Source organism: Semicossyphus pulcher, unplaced genomic scaffold, assembly GCF_022749685.1.
Source record: "Semicossyphus pulcher isolate SPU_LCO1_2020_fin unplaced genomic scaffold, fSemPul1.0.p SCAF_20, whole genome shotgun sequence".
NCBI classification, from domain to species: domain Eukaryota; kingdom Metazoa; phylum Chordata; class Actinopteri; order Labriformes; family Labridae; genus Semicossyphus; species Semicossyphus pulcher.
The window spans coordinates 12,241,917-12,268,901 of NW_027211694.1; the positions used below are offsets into that span (position 1 = coordinate 12,241,917).

General features: G+C 38.9%; 1 protein-coding gene across 2 annotated transcripts in view; it reads left to right on the forward strand.

Moving 5' to 3' along the window:
- The window catches only part of tbc1d22a (TBC1 domain family, member 22a), a 121,516-nt gene that overhangs the window by 10,429 nt on the left and 84,102 nt on the right, over positions 1-26,985 (forward strand). Inside the window, exons 6-9 of one of the 2 annotated variants that reach the window (XM_069670990.1) lie at positions 12,326-12,396; positions 19,579-19,707; positions 21,522-21,584; positions 25,889-26,003. In XM_069670990.1, coding sequence (XP_069527091.1) covers positions 12,326-12,396; positions 19,579-19,707; positions 21,522-21,584; positions 25,889-26,003 — 378 coding nt within the window. Of the gene's footprint in view, positions 1-12,325; positions 12,397-19,578; positions 19,708-21,521; positions 21,585-22,061; positions 22,128-25,888; positions 26,004-26,985 lie in introns of both variants that reach the window. The other variant, XM_069670989.1, reaches the window with a different exon arrangement.

The window sequence follows — 26,985 nt, forward strand, 5'->3', positions numbered from 1 at the left end:
TTCTTAATCTAGGATGCCCGCCTCCGATGTCTGCAGTGTAGTCTCCTTTAACACACACCATATTAGATGGTCTGAAATATAATTTGGATAGTTTTCCCCTGTTCAGTTTTCAGCTTTATTAGTTACTAAACAAAAGTTATTTTGCCAGCTCTGTGAAAAAAAATCAGGATTAGGTATTGTTTGTTTTGTTCGTGGTTTATTTTGTTTGAATGTTTGCATCTGTTCTGTAAGCCAAATATTGAATGCCATATTTTACAGACTTTCTGTATATTGTTTTCTTCTAATCAATAAGAAGTCTGGCATTTGACTTCAAACAGTTATTGCTGGATATCAGGAATACTGTGGTTGCTATGGCAATGGTCCGTTCCGCCTCTTCTCCTTCTTTGCAATTAATCCTTCTCTATCTTTCTACTTTTCTGCTTTCTATTAGTTCTTTGTGTGGTCATTATGGGAGGCAGAGTCACCAGCAAAAATAATGCACTCCTGTATATGTTCACAAACACAAACTGTACATCAATGGGCCATCAAATCCATTAAAAACATGAATATCACATCACACATGAACTGCTTACTAACAAAGGGAAAACTACCCACAAGAATACACGCAAGTTTCCTTTCACTGCCTTTTTGCCCTTTGGTATGTCTGTGTCTTCTGTTGGGGGAGCTACAGCTCTTTTTAACACCTCCACCACTACAGTGCGCTCCTCCCCTACTGCGATCACCCTCACTGCAGAAACCATGGTTAGGATGCCTGCTACTTTTTGTCACAGTTGCTCGTTGTAAACTCTGTGCGACAATCCGAAATCCTGTTACACAGCAGTCAGCATATGATAGGCTTACCATCAGCACTGTTTGCCAAGTTAATTGCCACCATCAAAGTAGGAAGTGGTGATTTAATTCAATTAATCTCATGCCTAATGCTTTGCCTGAGAGAATCGTCCATGTGGCCTGGAAAGAAGACAATTACATAATAATGTACAGTATAATGTATAGTAATATTAGATCTTCACATTGAAAATATAAAAGAGTGTTTCCTTGTATATACAAGATAGGTTTTTCTCTTATTAAAGACATCAACAGCAACAATTTGATGAAAGCTGGAGAAAAAAAGAGAGAATGCAGTGTAGGTTGTTTTCTGTGTAGGTGTCCTATTCTTAGAAAGTGAATACTGTCAGGAATGCTAAATTCTAAAGTTGCAGCATTTTGTTATATCCCCTTATTCCTGCTTTTAACATTTTGCTCCCTTGCGTGTTCCTTGCATGGTAATAGTCATAGTGGTATATGAATGTGTATTCTTGGATGTTCGTGTGTGCTGCCTACTAGCACGTCCCCAGGCAAAACACTTGACTTAATAAGGTTGGTCCAACCTCCAGCTGTCTCCTGCGTCAGTAGCCTCTCAGATTGTCTGGCTTAGTTTATTCATATGTAACACAGTGGTTTTCCATGTGAATTTTCTGATCTTTTCTTTTCTGAGAGAAGCTTGACTGAACACATTTTAGCCATTACAGTTCACACCTGTTCTCTTCTGGACACTAGTTGTGCTTTATGTGCAGTGAAATTATGTGTCAACCACAATTTTTACCTGTATCGGTGACTTACGAACGTATGATTACCAAAAAAGAATTGGAATCGGCGTTTATTGCCAAGTTGGTTTACACATACAAGGAATTTGTTTTGCCTGCATATGGAAGCTTGCCATACCCAAAGGTTTGTTTTTATCCATTCTGTCAAGACTACCTAGTACCTAAATAGTACTAAAAGTTTATATATACTCAATTATTACAGTCTTTCTTTCCATAAGGCTAACAAGGTTATCAACTCTTTTTTTTTTTTTACCACTACTTATCCATTCAACAACCATATACGTAAGCTATAACTGTGGTAATGTTAATCTCATATAAAAGAAAAACCCAAATGTATATAAACTGGTTCATATCAGATTTCAAGAAACTTAAATATAAATTTTTATTAAGAGACACTGCACAGTTAAACTTCTTTTTGAGCTTAAAATAGTTTTAATTTGAGTCATGCTCTGCTGCAGCACCGCTCATCTGGGGGATAGAAGGCTTCCATATTTTCTCTGCGAGACATACACAGGTATCAACAACAATAGTCTATGAAAATTATGTGTAAATAGTCACAGTTCTAGCAGTACTTCACCTTCAGTTCCAATCAATCAATCAATCAGACTTTATTTGTATAGCACTTTTCGTACATCTAAAAATATAGCACAGTGTTTTACATAGAAAAAAATAAATAAAAACAAAACAAAAACAATCAGCATCCCCAACCCCGAATTCATGCACAAGGCTAAATAAAAATATGTAAACAGAAAGCTCAATAAAAACAGGAACTGATGAAACCGAGGAAATGCTGTCAGGAATTCATAATGAGGAAACACTGGAGATACGATTAAAATGTTAAGACTCAAAATAGCAAAAAATGAAGGACATAAATAAGACAATAAAACATTAAAAGGTTATCCATAAAATACACTAGAATAAAATAATAAAACACAAAATAAGATGATAAAACACACACACAAAAAATAAATAAATAAATAAATAAATAAATAAATATATATATATATATATAAATAAATAATAGTCCTGAAAACTAAAACTAGAGTAAAGCAATAAAACAATGAAATAAGAAATAAGATACTATCACACTAAATCAATTTATACAAATCACTGAAACAGATGCAAAAGAAAAGAAATAAGAAAAGAAATAAAGTTAAATAAAGTAAAATTCAGTTTAAAGCCAGACTAAAAAGGTAGGTCTTTAGTTTGCTTTTAAAAATGTTGATGCTTTGTGCTGCCCTCTGGTCTTCAGGCAGGCTGTTCTACAGGCGGGGCCGTAATGATAAGAAGATGCCTCACCGTAGGCTTTGGTTTTGACTTTTGACACAATTAAAAGCCCACTACCGGAAGACCTGAGGGTTCTCATAGTTTCAGCGTAGTGACCCCACAACTGTACAGGTTGCAGTGAAGCAGCTGTCAGCTCAGTGAGCTACATTTGACAAAGAATAGATATAATTCAACCAAAATTTAAACTGACTTTATACTGTCAGTACAAAGTGAGTGTAATGTCTATCAGAGCTGATGTGTGAATGGAGCAGGTAATTGTCTAGAGAAATTACAGCACGCATGTGGACTTGCAGCTGCTTCGTACTCGTTTTTGCTTTCCTGTTAATTCCTTTCCACCCTTTAATTGAAATGGCGTCATGTACAAATACATTTTAAATACACATTGTATGAAGGTCTGCATCTTCTCTCATTATACAATTTTTTTATGTCACCAGGTCCGTTTTTTTTTTTTTTACTTAAGCCATATAGATCAGTTGACGGCAAGCGTGAGGGATTTACTGTATTCAGTTATTTTTGATCCCACACAAAAGAACACACACACCTTTTCACACAGTCGTTCTCACACCTGTACACTATTCTATGCTGGGTGTCCTCTCCCAGCTATCTGGGCCATCCATCAGGCCTTCTGAGCAGGTATAATCCAGGGGGGCGTATCTTTTTACAAGAGTCCCATTAGTTTATGAGCCGTCTGCTCCCGGGCACCATTGCTTTGTCCTTTAGATGAGTTAGACCGTTCAGGACTCTCACAGCATTCAAGGTTTATAGGAGGGGAGCTTAACTTTTTTTAATACAGTGCATGATAAAAGTGTCTATCCTGATTGTATTGTTTTTCTGACCTCTCTGGGTTCAGGTTTCAGATGACACTGGGACAATGCCTGTTACAAGGGAGCTAGGGAAGGCGTTAATCTACTTTTTACCGTAGCAATATTTTCTAAAACTTTAATGGGTCTCTGCCAGATGGTTTGAATGAAAGTACTGGTAATGTTGTAGAAAGTTATTGTAAGTGTTCTGAATTAAAAATTCTCCATTGAAGCATATAATGTTCCTTTTATTGTTGTATTGAATGCAATAGATAAACTTCTGATAATTTCACTACCTAGGGTAATGTGAAAACCCATGTGCCGCATTCTCGTTTTTGGATTTGTCGAGGCAGCTTCTATTGCAGAATACAAACTGCAGTTTTGGCACGTGTGTGTGTGGTATTTAGACACACATGTGTTGCCAAGAACCTTGTGGTGTTTTGCCCCGGTGGTCGCGCTCCGTCTGAATGATGCCTGAATAGTGCATGGCTTCGGCCCGCCAAGCGTCTTTCCTCATGCTCCCATCAGCTCCCTGCTCAGCCAGCACTGACTGACAGCACCTCTTCGCATCTTGCTGTCTTCTGTTCTTCTTACTGGCCTTCATACAGAACCATGCACACAGGCAGGTAGAATGACTGACAGGCAGGTAGACAGGCAGACATGGAAGGAGTGAAAGCACCCACTGTCTCATACACATTTCATCACACATATATACACACACTCACATACTTACTCTGCTTAATTTTGCTCCAGAAGTCAACGGCCAATATTGCATGGTTGTTCTAAATAAGAAACCTCATTGCTTTTGTGTGTAGGATAAATCGATTGTCCCTATCCCAAAAAAAACGAGTGCCCATAATGATACACCAGCTGACGTGCAGAGAGGGTATGTATGTCTTGACTTGGTTTTGTCCACCTGTGTTCAGATGTAGAGTGGGTTGCCCTCCAACCAGAAGGTCGGCAGTATGATCCCCAGCTCCTTCAGTTTACATGTCAAATTGTTCTTGGGCAAGATACTGTACCCCAGGTTGAATGAATAAAAATGATGGGCCTTGCATTGCACCATAATTAGTGTATGAATGTGTGTGTGAAAGGATGAAGCCTGACATGCAGTGTAAAGGGCCTTGAGTGCTCGGAAGACTAGAAAGGCGCCATATAAGTTTAACAAATATCAGGATCCCGAAATTGAAAATAAAATCCCAAACCAATGCTTAAATATCCAAATAGTTAACTATTCTGGTCAAGCCAGTTGAGATAACCACGCAGACTTAAGCCTGGCCCACTCTAAAAGATTTTTCAAATCTTAACAGATGATTCCATTTATGAACAACCAGAGTCCGAATCTAACAAGTGGAAATCTTGCAAAACTCTAGTGGTCAAACGAGACTTTAGAGTAAACAAACAGTGCGTACAACGGGCAGGAAGAATTGGGGATGATAGTATTTGGACTTTTTACTGAAATTTAATGAAGAAAAAAGAATAAACTTTGGATTAAGCAGTGGAGACGGTGTACACATGGGCTGTACATGTGACTTTATGCTCCCCATTTGCTTTTGTCGCCATGGCTGTGGTTGTTGTGCTTCCTCTTTCAGCCAGCTTGCTTCCCAATTGGCTATTGTTTAGTTCCACATGACAATCCACAGACTGCGTGCTTGGCTGTCATCGGGGTTCCCCCCACACAACAAGATAACGGATCGTAAATATCTAACATGTTTAAAATTTACGATTTGAAATCGGAGCAGCCCGACGGACCTTCCGAGCAGATCGGGGGAAGTAAAATCACTCTTAACATACATCAAACCACAGGAACATCTGGCAAGTTAATCTTTTGAAGCATCAAAAAATCGGGACTTTGCTTACGATTGTCGGAAGGGGGGAATCGGGCCCAACATCGGCCTGATCATCTTCTAGTGTGTACCCCGCTTTACTGAATTTGGGCCTGATGAATAAGTGACATCTGCTCCTCCTTGAGATAGTACAGTACAATTGTGGTGGCCTTTTATGAGGCTCACAAACGCAGTGGCCTCACAGGAGCTGCTGTTGGCAAAGGTACATGAATGATTGCACTGTGAACCTTCACATTCTGTTCCTTCGTTTTGACCTTGCCTCATAACTTGCCTCAAGCTGCTGTTATATAGTACATCTGCTTATCTTGGCTGATGAAGTTTTAATCTTATAAAAATATGATATTTAGTTTCATTTTGTCCTCAATGTTTCAATGAGTCATTGAGCATTCATTACCTGTGAGCGTCCAACATCAGAGCAGCTGTTGTGGGTGTTCAGCAAAAGGTACATTGTGTCCTTATCACCCCCTGTGGTCCCTAGTTCAACTCCACTGTAGGTTCATGTATAATGGCACACACACAGGGGAAAGACTAGCAGCAGTTGCCCTTGAGTTGCACATTGCTGATGTTACTCATTTTTATCATGCTGGTGAGGAAACAATTTTCTCCAGGGTTGAGAATGTACTGATCACACTCATTCCTAAGTATGTATATAATAATGTAATATTTGTAAGTCCCAAAATGTTTTTTTTTTCACTTGTCCCGCTTATGTTTCTAAGTGTAACTTTGAATTGTTCGCTTGTGGGTTGAATGGACTATAAATTGAGTTTTTGCATTAATAAGATATCTCTCTGTAAAGACCTGTTTAGGACAGTCATCCCTATTTCAGTAGTGTTTTTTGTACAGATTACAATTCATAGGGGAAAGTGACAGTTTGCCAGCTAAAAATGGTTTGTTTGCATTGTTAACTTCACTGAAACTGACAGGGACAGGGCTAGTCCCTCTTAGCCTCAGGGACAGTTTCAGAAACTTTTTGGCCCACATTGTGACAAGTGCCTGCTGAGCAAAAACAACATTTTAAATTTGAAAATGTCATGAAATGCCTTTAATTAATTTCAGAGAAGCTACGGGTTGGTTGTCTCTACCCATTCATAATGCCCTGTGGCATGAAATATGTTTTTTCTGAGAAAGGAGTTAACTTCACACTAATGAAACAACATCTGCATTTCAGATTGTGTGTTAAGTATGATCATGTCGCCCCCTGTGTCTCTGCCCACTTATACTCTTTTAAATGGATTTTTCAGGAATTTTAGCTGAGAAGACTACCGCTATAAAGTAGGCATTTAGGAAATGGAGGTCTGGGCACAGTTCCCATGAGTGTATTTGCATTGCAATAAAGCATCAACAAAAGTTTATTTCAGATGTGGATTATGGATTATATGTTTCCTTATGCAGATATCCCCTTAAAGCAATATTTTAGCCAAGAACTAATGAACTAAACAAAATGGGGGAAATTGAAAGAATATGATGAAAAAAATTCTTCACTCATTCTTCTAGTAGAATAAAACATTGTCCATTCATGTACTGTACCAGAGCAGTACATCAATGCCCTGACAGTCAAGCTGTGGATCTATAAGTCATCTTGGCTCATGCTGAGTAACTGTGATTTGGATTCTGCCGTGGTCCGGATCTTTGCTGGATTTTCAGCAGCGGAGGCTGTGTCTGCTGTTTTCTGTTTATGATGTATGAGTCTTAAAGGCACATCTACTTGGTGCCAAGTAAATATTTGCCCCTTGCTCTTTTCTCACACATACTTACCCATCCATGAACACTGTTATGGATGCCTGTCCGGTGCACCCAATCTTTCTTCCTCGGGCCTTTTTCTGCAATAAAAAGTGTTTGACCTGAGGGGACAGGATTTTCTGGAGATCTCTGTAGCATAAGGATCTAAAGACCATTACCTAACTTGAGCCTCACTTTCCTTCATCCCTCCTCTCTATAACCCCCTATGGTGAGATTAATGCCAGGTAGGGGAAATATAACATAGTTTAATTAAGCCCAAGCCCACAAGATTCATGGACTCATTTCTATGTCTGACAGTGCAAATGAAGGTTCAAAGAGAGAATCCTTGACTAGCTGTTAGGAGCGTAACGGGTATAGAGGGGATAACAGAATACAAGCATAACAATTTCACCCTTAAAGACTTGGACTTTGTTGTAAATGTCATCCACATAACGGCACTGCGGCTGTACCACTGCAAGTATAAGGTATGCGTAATTGCAAGCAAGTGGTACATTCAGAAGTATGGATATACACACATGAATATACTGTTGCCAATTAATAAAAGATGTTACAAATTTTCAGCAGTTGCAATCTGGAGCTGTGAATGTGATGCTCATTTGAAAGATTTGTGCACATGTGTGAGACATACTGCATTGTCAATAATCACAGCTGCCAAATTAGTCTTTCATAAGCATGCATAACAGGATGTAGCCCTAATGAACCACAATGGGACTAAGACTGGCAACAGTTTCAGTACAGAGATAGGACCACAAGGCAAATCTATCTTGCCCACGTCATTATCTGCATCAATATCCTATTGCACCATGTCAGTAACATAAAGTAGTGCATGATAAAGAGTTATTCCCTTTTTAAACAGAAAACCAGAAGCAAACTAAATGATTTGTTACTTCACCGAGATCTGTAAGCTGAAAACCAAAACCTCACTTTTCTTTTTTTCATTTTTAAACTTGTATACTCTAGCCTTCATTTGACTCGTGACATCACATGATGCAATTAATCAGTTATGACAAAACATACAGTGGCTTTTGTTGCATTACAGCCATACTATCAACGCATTGCCTTGTACTTGTTGTAGTCCAGAGGAGAGGGAAGGTAGGAGGGAAAGAGACAAAGCAAATCAGTAGGCAACCTCCAGCACCACGCTTTGAAACATTATGCTCTGTGTCATGGCTTAGATTTTCTTTCTTTTCTTTTAATCTATGTTTTTAAATGCTGACTTGCACATGTAACCTTAAGGGTTACTGAAACCTTCCCATACTGTGGGGCTCTGTCTTCCTTCAAACCATGCCATGCTGTGCAATAGATCAATGCACTGATTTCTATACATATGAAGTCACTGGGGACAAGGTAAGAGAGAAATTTTAAGTTGAAGATGGAAAGGAACTTTCGGAAATAAATGCTCCTATCAGCTGAAAAAGCTCTAATGTGTTTCACTCAATTTAGCCAATGGATTAAGCCCATTGCTGTTTAGCTGATTGGTATTTCCTATTCCGCTATCTGTCACTGAATCAACTTTTGCATTTGCCTTGAAGAACAGCTAAGGCAGTGTCATTTGGCAGTGCAAATCAATATTGTTCACTCTATACAAAGGGTTTATCAATTTCCAGCTGGTGCCTTGAATTTGGCTTATTCATTAGGTTCATTTGCTGTGTTTTTTACCCAGACAAGACAGCGCCATTTAATTTGCACAAAAATCAGTTTCCACTTTTTTTATTTATTCTTGGAAAGCAGGTTAAACAGTTGCAGTGCAATCACTAATGATTCAATTACCAGCCAGATCAGCCGAGGGAGTCTGCGGTGGTGTTTTGCTACTTTGCCCAACTGGCAAATCGTCTGCGATAGCAGACAAGCTAACAGTAGCTTGTTGTCAGCTCACAGCTGGCTGGCTAACCTTAGCCTAGGCGGGTAATGCAATGATATTGGCTAATAGAAAACAATTGGTAGTCATACACATTTGCTTTGTTCTGCTACATAATTTACAAAATCAACACCATTTGTCATGTTAGCTGGCAAAGTTATTTGTCAAGCTAGACTGACAACACTGACATATCAACTCCGATAGTATTTTGGTAGTCATAACGTTAGCGAGTAGCTTAGCTTAGCCAACTGGCTCTAACATAAATACCCTTATTTATACAGTCTATGATAAATACATTGCATGACTCCGGCATTGTGCTTCGTAACCAAGTGGCAAATTATGCCGGTGAACCAGCAAATCATCACTAACATTAGCCAGGCAGGGCAGGGCGGCTGGAGAGAGCTTGGATGAAGCATTTGTGCTCTGAGAGAAAAAAACGCTGCACGCAGGTTTTGTTTCTATGACAACAATAAGTTGTGGGTCGGTTTTGATCCCAAAAAGCATCCATGATTCGCATGCCCTGCCCATGTTGACTCTAGTTTTCCCCCTGACGTCCATCACATTCCTGTTTGGTCAGACGGCCTTCACTAGATAAAACTTTTTTATGTTTTTATTCTTGTGTGTCGTTTGTACTGGTGTTGTTGTGGGTGCCGGTCGTTTGTTCGCATTATCAGCTCCATTTCACAGCTTGCGTTGTCTCATGTTGTAGAAGCGGAGAATAAGACAGATAATAGATAATACAGATAATAAGACCTCGGCAGAGGTACTTGCGAATGCACAGATACGTCACATCCTCTTGTTTCGTGGAAAAACCATCCCGAGTGCTTTACATAAAAATCAGCCCACAGGTTGTTAGGGCCAATGGAGGAAGTTGGGGAAGGTCTCAATTTATCAGTTCCTCTACTATCCCTTCACACATTGGCAATAAAAAATTATATTTGATTAATAAATATATGTAAAATCTTACATATAGCCCCCTGATACGAGAACTCATCTAGGTTCTCTCTTACTTCTTAAGAAAGGCATTTCAAAATGCACTGTTACATACTAAGCTATTAATTGTCCTCTTGGAATGGTTATTACTGTGAAGAATGGCTATGCCACCGGGAGCAATTTTAGGTTCACTGTTTTGCCCAAGGACACTTCGACATGTGACTGTGGCAGTCAGGGATTTAACCCCCAACCTTCCAATGAAAAACAACTGACTCTACCACTGAGCTACAGCCACCCCTATATTGGAAAGAAAATCTATTTTATATGAGAAAAATGACCATTTAATTGTGGCTGTCTGTCTCTGCGGCTGTGGCTTAGTGGTAGTCGGTAGTCTTTCAAACAGAAGGTCGGAGGTTCGATCCCCAGCTCACTCAGGCTACTAGTCGAACACACAAAGGTTAGACTTAGTGCCTCCCTACTTTAGTCAGTAAAAAGCGGCAGTGTTGTTTCACTCTATTTCAAACTTAGACTAAATCTTGAGATTTGCTTATGGTAGCCAATCACAAGCTTTTATCACTCCTTTAAATGAAAAAAATATCACTCCTTTAAATGAAAAAAAATCTCCACAAAAACTTCAGATAGCCTCAAATATTATTTTTCTTCTTTTGAAAGGATCATGGTATGGCATTTCCCAACATTATGATGGGTTAAGGCAGAATACAAATAATTACTTACATCACTCAGTGGAGGTTGCCTTTTATTAATATAGGTCTGTACATGTGTGACGAAAGGCTGAGCAGGTTGTAGTGTGGACATGCCTTTGTGACAACACAGACAGACTGCCAGGTGTATCGCAAAGGTCCAAGTCAAAAAAAATAAAATACAAGCTGCAAGCTACTTTTGCAAGGATATAAAACAACCGTGTTGCATCAATTAATTATAAAATTTTAGTTCCCACACTTTTCTTCCACCTTCCCAATATGCTCAAGATTGTGTGTGTGTGTGTGTGTGTGTGTGTGTGTGTGTGTGTGTGTGTGTGTGTGTGTGTGTGTGTGTGTGTGTGTGTGTGTGTGTGTGTAGGTGTGTGTAGGTGTGTGTAGGTGTGTGTAGGTGTGTGTAGGTGTGTGTGTGTGTGTGTGTGTGAGAACGGCATATGGGCCGGATGTTATGTGTAGCACCCAACATTAAGCCGTATTTTCTGGGTTTTCATGGGCCCAAAGGGAACTGTTCTCCACCAATTTAAAAGTCCAATTTGCACCTTTCCATCAGATTTATTTTATATTATAGTCTGCCGACTCTTATACCGGGCCTGGGGAGAAGGTAGTTAATAATCCACTTCTAACCCATCTAATAATTTCGGTGAAGGAAAAAAGAAAGAAAGAAGGGGAAGTTTGGACAGAGAGGACATTGTTGGTTGATAGATTTTGAAATTCAATAATTTACTAACATCCAAGAATGAAAAAGCCAAAAAGAGTCTGTATTGTGATAATCTTTTGTCATAAATGGATTCCTTTTCTGGTAGTAAGACAGTATTAATGCTCGCAAAGCCATGAAGTCAATATGTGGGCTTGCATGCATCACGAGTCCATAAAATTGGGACATTCAAATGTTGATTCGAAATTGTTTTCAGGTGAAACAAAAGTGGTGAAACATGAGTTGGTTTTCTTTTTTCATCTTCAATCAGGTCTTTTTTTTTTTTAGAGGTTGATGCCAGTATTGACACTTCAGATCAAAATCTGAATTCTCTACACAATTGCATAAAGCAGTCAAACCTCACACAATCATAGAAGATCCACCATACAAGGTAAATATGCGCTCTCTGCAGGGAAATTAGTTAAAACATTGGTCTGGGGCAACATTAATTAGTAACAAAACTGTTCCAATGTTGCATTTCAGTCCCCTTTTTATTATCAATATGGAAGAGAGTTAAAGGATTCAACAACAATATACTGGCCAACATTAACTTTATAAACTATTGTTACTATATGTATATGTATTAAACTGGATGACATTTAGCAGGGACAAGTTGAACTTGTTAATGCTATCTGTTGGATACAATTTGTAACTAAATAATCACATACACATCTTTTCATTTCTTTGCATCTGTTGTTTTATATGCCAATATACACATATCTCTAATGTGCTAATAATGGCAGATAGAATTGGTGGAAACGTAATATTGGTCACTGTTGTCAGTCTGCTAAGATTGGTTGAGGAAAGCAAAGTCTCCTTGTTGAATCTAAAATTGGACCATCTTGTATTGTTGTTGTTTTACAGAGGAGCTGCGGAAACTCAGCTGGTCTGGAATCCCAAGACAAGTTCGACCGATAACGTGGAAGCTCCTTTCAGTAAGTTTCCTGTACATCACAGAAGCACAAATGTACACATGTACTGAACTAGTTCAGTCACAAAAACACTTAGGTACAAACACACTCAAAAACAAAAACCTTTACCGTATACTTAAACCCTTAAGTGAAGCATTCATCAAATAAACACACAGACACATAAACACATTAGCACACACACATAAACAGATGCTAATGAACAAATGATACGCTTTACAGAGGATCTTAGACACCCACACACATGCACATACACGCACACACAAACTTGTTGTCAAGTTTTCTCGCCCAACCCTCTACTTGTTTGATTTATGAAGACTGGTAACAGTTCTGCTTTTTTTAAACTTCAATAGGGAAAATGAATTGCGATGCAAAAATAATTTATTCATGAGACATGCAGTGTGTGTTTACTCATTAAGCCATTGTTGTGGTGTATAGCTCCTAGTCTGCAGAGAGAAGACTGGCTCTTTGAACGGCATGACTCTCCCATTAATTACTGCACAATAGCTAATGTGCCGCAGAAAAGATGTCATTAAAGGTGTGTGTGTTTGTGTACAAGTGTGTGTGTGTGTGTGTGTGTATCTGTGTGGCTGTGTGTGGTTTTTGGTGGTGGGAGGTTACCAACTGGGTGCTTTAACCATTATTGGCTTCTTTGTTTGGTACTCTACTGAAGTGAGGGCTTTTGCTGCTGTAGTTGCAAAGCATTGGCTGCGGTGTAGGTAGTAGGAATGGAGTGGGGTAGGGGACAACTTGGCACATCATCACTTTAGCTGTTTGTGGTAGGGCTGTCACTTTTCAATCGAAATATTAATAGTTCGAACTGTAATGATATGATAGAATTCAAAATTGAAAAACAGCAGATAACGCTTGCCCATGCACAAATAAGTAATCTGCTTTCCAGATTCCCAGAATGCTATCACATTAAAAATATTGTGCCTTGTATTCCAATTGATTCTAACAGATGGCGATAATACACTGCCTGCTACAAACCAATTGAGGAAACCAATGAACCAAGCCATTGTTAACCTTTCCTGCTTCAACGTCCAGACCGTAGTCAGAAAGAACAGGGGAGAGTTATTGTTGGACTGCTCCAGGGCTGAAATTATAGCTAGCTTAAGGGCTAACTCTCGTCACTTTGATACGCCAGCAGCAAGCAAGACACGGGAGTGCAGCTTGAGTCTTGAGGAGTCGTAGGCTTTATTAGGCGCAAACACATCCTAAACTGTACAGGTCTGTTGTTTATACAGCTACAATCATACTTTTCTCTGATCTTCTGCTGCTGCCGACACTTCATGTACTTGTGCGCACACAGTTCTGTTCTCTCTCACTTGCTCTCCTACCCCACTCTCATTTAGCTCTTCCCAAAACAGAGCTATGCTTCTTGTATGAGACAGAACTGACCACCTCAACACCAACGCACCTCAGAGGCCCTGTATGTACCACACAACGTACCCAATATGTAATCTACCACTATGTACCCCCCCCCCCCCCCCCCCCCACCACACACTTTTAGAGTTTGATATAATTAAAATTCCATATCACATTGAATTACTTTGACCTTCATTTTTGGGAAAACTTACAGCCCTAGTTTGTGTATGTGTGAACATGTATGTGTGTCATGTTGCTTATGTACCATAGATAACACTCAGTTGTTCAGTTGTTTCAATTTCCACTTTTTAGATCTCAATACAGACTTTTAAGGTGTTTGCCAAGTTTGCTATCTGGCATAAGAAAGAGCCATTTTCACTTATTACTTACTCACTAATTTACATTTGGAGTAAGCAGAAAACATTAATCACTACCCTAAAAATGAGAATGTGACAAAAAAACTATGTCTAAAGGCTTAGTTGCAATAACTAATGAACAATCTTTGAAGTTTGTGATTTCTCTTATACTTGATTTAAATTATATTACAGGTATATTACAGTCATTATCAGTTAAGATCCCTCCCTCAATCCCTCGTGCTTCTTCACAGATGCCTCAAAAAGGAATCTGGCTAGTCAGAGGTTGCTTGTTGATCCACATTCACATTCACGTTCACTCATCCAAATGGTTGTGGTTGCAACTGATGGCAAGGCAAATAAATGGTTGCCAATTTCTCAAAGGGGTTTCCAATGGCAACTAGCACACAGTTCCTGTCGAGCCCTGTGTGTCTTTGTGTGTTTTTAAGTATATACAGGCAGTGTAATGAAGCTCTGCCCCAGCACAGACAGAAAGCATGACAAATGCGTAACAGTCCCATCTTGAACAGGCTGTGTAAAAGGGGCTAAAAACTAAGCTTCAATGTCACACCCTCATCCTCCTTCAACCTATAAAGCCGCAAAGCTCTTTTATACAACCATTCTTGTCATTTGCTTTCCATCATGAAGGCCAGCACCTTTTTTCCTGTCTTTCATGAACATGGACAGGTTGGAAAGTAATTTGAAATTAAAGTAATGCTTTAATGCAATATAAGGCATTTCACTCATATCTTTATTGAGGACATATGTCCAGATGCCTTTTATGAATAAATAGGGGGATTTTGACTTTGCAAACTTAAGATCCACATCTAAAGTTAACTTAGCCCCCCTGTGCATCATTTTCAATATAATTCTATTTCTCAGGGCCTCATAGCATGGATTATCCAAGGTTTGGATTAAAGTGAAAAGTGGGCACAGTGTCGAAAGCGCTCATATCTTCGGAATTGTCATAACACGTGACTGCCTTCTCTGTCCTGTCTGTGGTATGATCCGGCAGAGAAATAGATAGAAGGGATCAGGATCGAATAAATCTACCCTCTGTCTGGCATGCACACACACACACACACCACAGACACACACATTCAGTCTCACAGCCCACGCTGTATTCCATAAACTTAGCAGAAGCACCTAATAAAACTTCACTCTAGTGATGTCCCTTGTGCCCTTCTCCTGTTCACCAGCGAGACCCAACTTATTTGATTTTTTCCTCCCCTCCTGCAGGCATGCTTGAGCCACGCTCTTCTTTAGCTGACAGAGACGAGAAATAAGTTTCCCCACTGAGGTTAGAACTTAATGTTAGGTAATGCTCCCCCAACGGCCTGCATTTACCACCACATCCCAGAAATCGTCCATAACTGTCTCCACCGTTATTAGCCAGTGTGGAAATTAAAAAAAAGTAACCTGGCTGAGAGGAAGAGAGCAATTTCTTGCCTCAGTGGATATCTCCCCCTACCCCCTTTCCCTATTTGAGCAACAGGCTCCACAGGTTGCCCCCGGCCTCAGAAACACATCTGGTTGGACTTCCTATTATTTCCGAAATAATACCGTCTTATTTAATTTTTTTTTTAAAAGAGCACTTTGTGTCCAAGCCTGAAGGTAAAAGGAGAATTAAATGACTTTTCTGCTTTATGTAAGAATGTCAGCCAGCCTTTGGCAATATGTACATATGCTAATGGGGTGTGGTTGTTAAATATGAAGTGGGAGAGGAAAAAACTAATGAAAATATTGATAAGGCTAAAGGGTTATATGAGAACTATCAGTGAAGCAGCAGCAGATTTAAAAACAATTATGTTGAACTGTTTCCTTACAACAGAACAAATAATTATATTGCTTGAGAGTAAATTACAACGCAATGTTTTTTTCTTTTATGAGACAGCTGAGATCAACATCCCTCTACTATAACAGTCATAGAGTAAGCATACATCAAGGTTAGAGCATTAATCCTTTTTAGTTTCTGCACCTCACATTGTCACATCCCAGATCATATGTCAAATAGCTCAGATATTGCCTTGAAAGATGTTGCCTTTGTGTTTAAATCTTGGCTTTGTATGTCTGTGTGGAAATACACTCTCTGTTTTTAACCTTCTCTAACTATTAAGGAAGAGTCATCCTCAAGAGAGGAGTTGAGTGAAAAGCAGCAGTGCCAATTGCTTACTGGGCAAAATCAGTTCCTCCTTTGGATTGTACAAAAAGTCTTGTTGACTAAGTGAGGGAAGGAAGTCCTTGTATTTCTTCTTTTAAACTTTAAAGCCTTCGATTTCAAAGAACTCGATTACTGAATATTTAACCATTAAAAGCATTTTCATGTGCTTTTGTTTACTGGTAATTCTCAGGAATTCTGAGGAAAAAAACTATGCTCATCTTTAACTCCCGAACCTAACACGCTCAGCACAGCAGTGTGTTGCTGAGATGTTGAGGAGCAGATGTCAAGAGAACAATCAGAACCGTTGATACTTTAATGATCATGGTAATGATGATCACGGGGTATGAATAACCAAGTTTCTCATATTCAATGTAGAAACAACTCATTTTTATTTTGATCTAAATAACTTTTACTCTCAAAACTGAAAAAAAAAATCACTTTAATTCAATTAAGATTGTACAGACTGTATTACTACATTTCTGAGGGATTATTAAACTCAAAATCCGTCACCACAATAAATACAAAATACAACATAAGAGATTTAAGTTTTTATTTTTAAGGCCCAGATGATTTTTATGTTTTACAAACATTACCTTTATCTTGACGATATAGAATCAACAGTTTATAAATATTATGGATTGTATTCTAGAAAGTCAATGTATTGTATTATTAAATACAATTTAAAAAAAAAAAAAAAAAAAATAGTTCTTGAGGGAGCACACTTCCCACATATACAGACAATGTCGCATTTGTGACTTCCACGGCTAGTAGATTACTGTTTATTCGCAACACTTGCAGAGAAAAAGCAGCCGCTTAGCTCCACCTACCCTCTCTGGCAGACCAACCATTGCTCGGTGATGGAAAACGCATCACTAACTGGCTCCCGCTTGTGATTTTTTTCCACGAAAGTCCCCACAGACACCCGGTCTGTAATACTACAAATGCAAAAAGGCTTTCATCAGTGGGCCATAGGCTCAATCAGCATTTTGTTACCTCATTCGACGATAGACATTTATGTCGATGAAAATCCTTGAGATTATTACTTTAAGTTCTGTTAAATTAAGTCTGTATAAGGAGTTAACTAGTGAATGGCATCCAGGACTACAAGCTTTGCCTGACTACAATTTTCTGGTCAATCACTATGGTCTTGGCAAATCTTGAGTAGTCAGATGTCAATTAGCTTCAAAAAGGTTAATTGTGATGTCAACTTATTGCTAATAAAACTATGAGTATGTTATTTGAAACCAAAATCTATGTGTCCAGTTATTATTTGTCAACTTATATATGTGCATCTTGAATGTTTTGCTAAAAAGAAACAAACTAAATAAATGAAACGGATGAAGTGCTTCCACCATTTCGGTTGTTCACTGTGTGGCTGCTGGTCCGGCCATCACATTTCCAAACAGAGATCTGCTCTGCTTACCAGATGTAACTGTAAACACAAGAGACAGGACCATTTTATATGATATATTACATTTAGTTTGTTTGCTGTGTTAGTATGGGACAGTTTCTAGTCTGGTTCCAATATAATGTGAGGCTGCTAAGGAGAAATAATTTAAGATTGTGGGAAGTCTTTAATTTAAATTCCCCAAAGGGATTCCCCAAGCATATTTCTTCAGTTTTTACTGGAGTGTAGGATCCATTAGAGGGATGGACGGATTGAGGGGTAGATGAATTCAAGGAAGAATGAAGTGATGAGGTTTATGTAAACTGATTAACAGAGGCAGGAGGAAGCACTGTGCAGCCACATTTTGTACCATTTGCAGGTCATGCTGAGCCATCACACATTCATGCTTCACAAGCTTTTCTCTCTCGGATTTCTCCACTCACCTTTTAAACCAGCAGACCACAAAAGAAAAAAATCACTCAAGTTCAAGCATAAGGACGCTTATCTTGGGCCGTCAATGTTCTTACTGTGAGTCACACTCAATGACTTAAATTCCCTTTTTTATTATTCCCTATTTCCTAAGAGAAAGAAACTGTTTGTGCTGTCTGCATCTTTTTATGTTACCAATTATTTTAAAAAGATGCACCACTATGTCAAACATTATGATGATTCTCTACAGATTTTGGCTTTAATTCAGAGAAACCAAAGACCTTTAACATGTACATACATTGAAATTATTACATTTTCTGTGTGTATTGGAATATTTATTTTTGGGTGGGGGTGGAGGTGGGTGGGTACTGTCCTAGCGAGCAGTGATGCATCTGCAGTGTGTGACTGACCTCAGCTAAGCTGTCTTTTAACCTTCAACACACACATGCTCTCCTCTCCCTCATTTGGCAGAGTGCACACGACAACGGAGTCCACTGATTTGTAGCTGGCCTGTTGTGGTTTGTGTTTGTGTGTGAACTCATGCATGGTGTGTGTTTTTGCAGATGGAGTGGTTTCAACATGTGACCCATGGAAATTTTGGCAGAGAGTGACTGTGAAAAAAGTCACATTTAGTGCTTATCCTGATTTCTGCAGGACCAAATGTGACTGGCTGGCTGGCAGTTGTGGCAGAGAAGGCAGCAGTCTGGTAGATGGGACAGGAGGTGTAGATGAATGAAAGCCAGCTCATTCTGAGATTCTTGGTGGTGAAAGAATATACATTTAGTTTTTAGGGTTAAGAACAGAGAATAAAATGAATGGTTGCTTGGCTGATTTGGCTGTGGCACAGGAGTTTGAAAAATTTAAGTCACTATCATATCGCAGTTTTCTTTTTTGTAGGATACCTGAATTTATTTTCCTGAAACTGTTATCGCTCGATGAGAAGGGACTCCTCAAAATGTCATTGAGCAAAAGCAACCCCATACCCCCCATACTGTGAAGCAGCTGGCACCTGCTGAAATTTAACTCAAAAAGACTGACTGATCCAAGGGCTGCAGCCTTTGAAGGAGGCGGTGTACGGAGGATGCGTAGCCTGCGTAGACAGACAACAAAAATGGCATAAAGTTTCAGACATGGAATAAATGATCTTACTGTCTACGGGGCTGAATTTATGAGTCTTATAAGGAACCTGTGGGTGAAACAAATAGACAGTCGTATTAGTTTGTAAATTAATACCAGTGAGTTGCCAAAGTTTTAATTGGCCTTTAATTGGTATGTTACTCTTGTTTTATTTCATAATCACAACTTTACCTTGACAATAAGCTTGTTGAGATCAAAAATATACATTGATTTGGTTTATAAGGACCAAGAATAAGATTAACAGAAAAATAATGTATGTTTAAACACATGATTTAAAACATGCCAACAATTTAAATTTTCTTATTTTCCTGTGCCCTTCTTCCTTTTCTTTGTTTCTCCGCCCCCTCTCTTAGGGTTACCTTCCAGCTAATGCAGAAAGAAGAGAGAGCGTCTTACAGAGGAAGCGACAAGAATATTTTGGTTTCATCCAGCAATACTACGACTCTCGCAATGACGAACATCATCAGGATACATACAGACAGGTATACCCACATACACTCAAGTGTGGTCAGGCTCTGTTCAAAAAGCAGAGATAACTAGCTGCAAGCTCAGAGAGCTGTTTGAATGAACACTTTTCTTTGACTTTGAAAATTATATCTTCTTTAATGCAAAAAACACACATTTCTCATATCCCATCCAATTACCCATTGAACCCCTCTGCGCTGCGCCAGAAAGCTGGCATACTTTGCTCGGAGGATTGTTTGGTTGCATCTTGAAGCCTCTTTTCTCCCAAATTCTGTTGTTCCAATACTGTTTATGTTAATTAAATGAGCAAAAATGTAATTTTTTTTACTGTATGTAAGATAATGTGTGATTGCACGTACTGTTGATTTTGCAATCAATATATGTGACAATGTTTACTTTTTCTGTATTATATTTAGGTGGCTTTGTTATTATGTTGTTGTTTTATATCTGTCTGTGTTCATTTGGGATGGTCCATCCTGAGACCATCTCTTCGTCTATCTCCAAAGTATATGTCTCTTCTTCTATCTGTCCATCTGTCTCTTTTATTTATCTGTTTACGTTGTTGGTAACTTGCCTGAACAGCTTGTGTGTGTTTGTGTATACATATGCATATGGATGTTGTCATTGTAGAAGTCCCAGCTTGCACTGCAAGCTTTTTGAAGTACTGCTGCAATTTTTTTCCCTTCCCAGAAGAAAGTTTTTAAACAAAATGTAGCTTTTCTCTATTTTAAGCTATTAGAATATACAATGAAGGGCCTGGTAGCTCCATGGTTGGTAGAGACTGGAGTTGAATCAACTAATTTGATTCTACTGTCAAAGCTTCATTAAAACAATATGACCAGTAGGGGGCAGAAATACTCCAGAAATGCTCCTGTTTTATATTAACAGTAGCAGACCCTTGCAATGTTATAGGCTTACCGAGTTTATGTGGCTAAAGTTTAAGAATGCAGTTGCCTACTTACTCATCCAGCAGTTACAAAGCAACACTAGCAACCCCCTTAAATCCTTCTCATTGCACTTTGTCAAATGAAGGCATTACTTTCACTCTTATATTACTCCTGGTTTGCGTGACTCAATCAACCAGTCATTCATTTTTTTTTATCACATTATCTACTGGTACTTTGCAGATTTTGTACAGATTGCCTGTTTAATATTATGCGCTGGCAGTAACAACTTACAGTTTAATAGGGGGATGTTGGAAGTCAAAACACATGGGTCAGCAAATTAAAACAAAGGACTGGAGGCTCCTAAAAGTTGTAGAGTGTAGAGGGCTTCCTTTTTTTGATTTTTTGATCCCAGTGATCCCAGCAGTACAAGCATTACATAGCCATTCCACTTGCTGTTTGGCTCAACATCAATACCAATAATATTACAAACATTAAGTGCACTACATTTGCTTTTATTATGAAGGAAAATTGCAAAAATTTTTGTTCATAATTGTGGCTAATCTGCCTGACATGCTGCTTTCTCACTAGATCTGTCAAACATAGTTACTTGGCAAAAAATCATATTCCAACAACCAGTTGCAGGACAGTCTGACCAAATGTAAACACATAAGAAGGCCTTATATTTACCTATTTGAGCTAAGTGCACACATTTAGAGTTTAACTGTTGGCCTGAATGTGCTCTTTTCTGGGGGTTTGCCCCTTTCTGAAAACATCTGAAGCGATGGCAAAGCTGGCTATAAACCGTTTTTAATGCAGAACATTTCAGGACAAATGCACTGAGATGACTTCTACATTGGTACTCATGTGTTTTAGTGTGTGTGTGTGTGTGTGTGTGTGTGTGTGAGTATGTGTGTTTAACACCTTTTCTCCCATGTTGCTGTCAGATCCACATAGACATTCCTAGGATGAGTCCTGAGTCTTTGGTGCTGCAGCCAAAGGTAACAGAGGTAAGGTGGACAGAGCAGACAGGACTACTGTGAATACTGTTCTATCAGTAACAAGCCACACACTCTCGCAGACAGTCTGCCAGTCCGGTCTGAACTATTTTAGCTGGCTTGGCTCCAGCTGCTGTCCTGCATCCGTCTGGCTCCCTTCTGACCAATCTGCCTGCCTGTCATAATGTTCATCTGCGGGGTAGACACTCTGAAATGGTGTAAGTGTGGTCCAACACACAAAAAACATACACAAATGTACTTTGAAGCTAAGAAATACACATTGACAGGCAAAGATGCCCAAATGCACAGCTGACCACACCTGCTCTCCATTTCAGAAAACAGTAACCCCCCGTCTGCCTTCAATCGAGGACACCAATCCACTAACTGTTGCTCTTCGCTGCCTTTGTCACTGTCTGTATTGGCCAGATCTGTGCTAACATGCCCGTTGCTTCAGTGTTTGTCTTTTTTTCTCTCTTTCTCTCTCTGCAGATTCACATTGACATACCGAGAACTAATCCCCTTATTCCTCTCTTTCAACAAGCTTCTGTCCAAGAGGTGAGACCCCCTTTGCTGCACACACACTACCTCACCTAGGAGGGTTTTCCTTGCTTAATTTGGGCAGAGATGGGAGAAACATAAACAGTGGCACTGCTCTGTTAGGTCATCTAAGAAATAAAGTATAAATGGGGTTTGGTGCGAGTAAAAAATAAATATAAAAGCATAATTGGTTTGAAAACATAAATTCCTTCAAAAAGGTTATTGCCCTTTGAAGGGGTGTATTAATAGTATTACATTTATAAATGAATTCATTTGCAAAGGGAAAAGGTGATTGTTGATGCAGTCTTTTTGAAATGGGAAAATTCTCTGCACTGCATGGTTTAACATGGGCACACACACACACGGACATGCAGCTAAAACACAAACTAATATGACTGTAGAGGGATTTATTAAAGCCAGTCCTCATGCATGTGATCAGATACACACACACTTCCACTTTGCATGGTCAGCACTCTCCTGTGCCGTTGTTCTACTTTGTAAGTGCTCCTGAAAAAACAATTCTTGTTACAGTTTGTTTACTGTATTATACTGACATAAGAACTAATTATCTTAAAACCCTCTAAAGCATTTTGTTTGATAAAACAATAACTATCTGTAGTTAGGATACATTATGAAAACATACACCAAGGCACACATAACTGGAATCCACAAGTTTTTAATTATTGCAAGTAGAAGTTGGAAAACAGTGTAACATAAATAGTTGATGTGTAAAACTGGTACTAAAGAAATTCCATACTGCGGTTCAGGCTACAGCCATGGATCCCTGGAATGAACTGTGTTTTTACTCACACATAGGTGAAGGCAATCACATCATCGATCATGTATGCATGTGTGCACTTGTAAATGTTTTTTTTTTCAGTGCACAGTCTTATACATTTAAAACTGCATTAATTGACACACACCCTCATTCACTAACAGGCAGCACCACCTTCTGTTGAAATTCTTCTTGGGTGGCATAAAAGGAGGCTGCCTCTTATCTTATGTTATAGTATGTATTGCTCCAGTATATAGTCTATGTATTTTGTAATATTCATCCAGCTCTCATATATTTTGCCATGCAACAGACTCCAAAGGCCCACTTTTTGATATTGTTATTCATTTTTGCTTAGTGTGGAGGCACCTGAAAATAACTGCTTCCTATCTTTCACTTGTTTTTTGTCCAGTTGTTGAATATTTAGGCAGATGTTAAGAAGGAGTTCTTTGACCATACACCATTTTTTTCTTATCAATTTAATTTCCACCTCTTGTGATTACTACACCCTGGCCCTTGGGGACTGGGACTAATTTGATGAAGCCATAGTGTAATGGCATAGGAGTAACAGGGAAGTGGATTTTCTGTCCTGAGATGCACCACAGTGTGAGAAAAAAATTGTACAAAATGTGAGAAGAATGCTTAGTTTACCATCTTTCGAGTGAACTCATATTTAAACCTGAAGTAGATATTGTTTGGTTGGTGTTTGAAGAGTGTAGTTTCGCCACATCTGTATTTTCTGTGTGTCACATACATACACACCAAAACGGTTTGCACATAGTCAAGGAAAGGTAGTCTGTAAGTCATGGGTTCTGTGAGTAGTTGCCAATGTAAAATCTGCATGCCAGCTTTTGGAGTTTGAATGTAAAGTAAGTTCCATTACCCACTCCACCTGCTAGCAACAGCATCATTGCTTTTTTTTGCCAGATTGCTTTTACAGGGCTTTTAGAAGGTAAAGGGTATGTAAAAGAGTGGAGGCAGGTGAAAAGGATTTCAGGAGAGAATGTATAAGGGAAATAAATCAGGAGTTGAATCTTACCAGTATCTCCAGAGATTGAATTGCTTTAAGTAAAATAGAGAGGGTTTGTGACATACCCTCCAAAATAAGAACGTGCCTGATGGGTGTTGTAGAGCAAGGTGTGAGAGTTTGTGGGTGTTTTAGGGGGAAATTCATTTGATCAGTAGAAAGACAAAATGAAAATCTAGCCTCAACTTATTCATTTAGGCTGGCAACATTACAGCCATCCATTATGAGGATAAAAGTGTTTGTTTTAAAAAAAGCAATATTGAGAATCAGAAAGTGTGCATGAGAATTGGGAGGAAACAGACTCAGAGGAGAATAGACAGAGACAGTGAGGGAGGTAGGAGAAGAGGGTAAAGACCAACACCAAGGCAGAGAATAAAGTTCAAAGTAAGCTTTCTTTGTGTATTTTTTATAGTTAACTCAAGAAATGTCATCTTCAGATTTCTTAATAAAGGCATAGAGCTATTATCAGAACATATACTATTAAAGTGCCCTGCGGACCTTTCTTGTGAACAAACCAGAGTTAAAGGTATAATAAGTAGTATTTTTTCTTGCATTTTGTCAACAACTCATTCAAACTGGGCCCCTCCTCCTGGGCTCTTCGTCACCAGAAGCTAACTCTCACTCTCTTGTGCGAGAATACGCCCCGCCCCGCAGAGCTAACACCAACAGCATCACGGTTACCATTGCGCTAGCATGCTAACCGCCGGTTACCTTTGCGCTATCATCCTTTAAGTACCTCATTTTAAGTTAAAAAGTGCCACTAAGTAGGGCTGGCAATATACCATTAAAACAATATGAAAATGTCTATCATATGTGTTTTTCTGTATTGTCTCTATCGTGATGTGACAAACCCAGCAGCTGAACTGCTTTACAGCAATTTTTACGTCATTTTCACAGCGCTTTATGTTCTAGTCCTTGCACGTGGGAATGAATCTTGAGCTAACCAAAGAGGGAGGCGCTGTTGATTAACATGGATATTAGAACTCAGGCTCAGCCCAAGCGAAAACGGAAAGTCAATACTTTTTATTTGTCAAGTCACACAGGATTATCCAAAAATAGGCTTTACCATGTGGTTATTTCATATAGACTAATTATTTGTTAAATTACTAGAAAACATGATATATTGTGATATATATTGTTACCGAGATATGAAAAATCCTATATTGTGATATAGGATTTTAGCCATATCGCCCAGCCCGAGTACTAAGTGACAATGGCACGACTAACAAGCTTTTAAAACAACGGCATAAGTCTATACAACAATATAACACAGGAGAGGTTGCATCTCAATCAAGGCATTTACAGGAGGGATGGACCACTGGCATGGTATGTGTGTAGATATTAATCTGCCAGGTACGCAAGGGGTAGAGAGCCTATGTGTAATCAGGTGGCATAGTTAATGATGATTAATCTGTCTTATTTTTATTGATGCATTATTTTTTTAGTTTAGTTTTTTACAGCTAAAATTAAAATCCATTCTAGACAGTGGACATCTCTTCAGGTGTCATCCTTTACATACGCAATGATCTGTATAGTGTTCCTGCCAGACTTATTGCCAAAGCAAACAACACAGTGACTGAGATTTATCTGCTTTGCACCTGACCAGCTTGGCCTGCCTCAAATTGTTCTGAAATCTGCTGAGGTCTTCCTACACTTCACTCACTTTCTAAAAGTTACTTTTCTGATAATATATAATCTGCTATCAGAATTACTATTTAAGCAGACAGTTATCATTATTCTTTAGAAGTGTATATTTGTGAGGGAAATTAGTATTACCGTAAGTTAAAGGATTGGTTCATGAAGTGCCTTTGAATCATTTTATACTTAGCAGTTACTGACTTTTTTACTTTTCTGTTTCTTATCATTTTTTAATTGACTAACTCTGTGTAGTAGTGGATAGAGTGTGTAATTTACATTTTTTCCCCCCTGCAAACTGCTGTTGACACAGTATGTCTGTGTGTTTGTTTGTGTGTTTGTAAGATTTTTGAGCGCATCCTGTTTATCTGGGCCATCCGCCACCCAGCCAGTGGCTACGTGCAAGGCATCAATGATCTGGTCACACCGTTCTTTGTCGTCTACGTCTTTGAGTACATTGGTGAGTGCCGTCTCTCTCTCTCTCTCTCTTCTTCTACTTTCCTTTTCACTTAAAAACTGTAATGTTTTGGTTGACGTGCTTTTGATGTGAGGATCAGTTGCCTTTTTTGATGCCCATCCTTTGCAAGAGCTGCTTTCCACTGTGCAAGGGGGCACCTTTTTAGCTGTTAAGACTCAGGGTTCACCACAACAGGTCGCAGGGAATCCACCCCCGAGGACCCTTAAGGTAGTCTTTTTTTCACAACTTTCCCGCTAGTGAAATCCTCCTACAGCTCTGTGCCCTCTGTCCCCTATCCCTTATTGCATGTATCTGTTCTTCTTTGATTTAGATACAAACTTAAATCTCTGTTTGGGTTTCAATGTGCTTGTGAATTCTACTTGATGAGACTGCCTGGCTTATGTGCAGTGTTTGTGAGAAGAGAGCCAGACATACGTAGGTGTGAGCTTGCTTTGTGTTTACCACACTGTGATGTCACATTTACGCAGACGAATGTTTATTTTATTCTCAAACTTAATTCTGTTGACACTAGAAAAATACTCTGGCAGAAACAAAGCAGCAACAAAAAAAACTGAAAGCTTTAAAGGTCTGTACATTTTATGGTGGTTTGATTTGACTTAAATCTTTTTTTTTGTCCCTTTTAATAGACATTTAACACTAGAGAAAGGACATGTTATGATACAGTTATTGAAGGCCCTATGCATCACATGCATGCATGCTCACAGGGGGTGTGATATATAGTTTCAATAAATGCTATATTGTTCTTGTGTCGGGGAATCTAATCGAATTGTGTTATTTCAAAGGGCTTTCATGAATGAACCCCACATATTTTTAATGTCCCTTTTTTTCCCTTATTGCAAAGGTGCTTTTTTTGAATTAATTAATTACCTTTAGTCTTTTTTTGCAGCATATTCCCCTTTTTAAGAGTAGTAATAGTATATGGATAAAATAAAATCATTGGAATTATTTTAACAGATGTTACGAT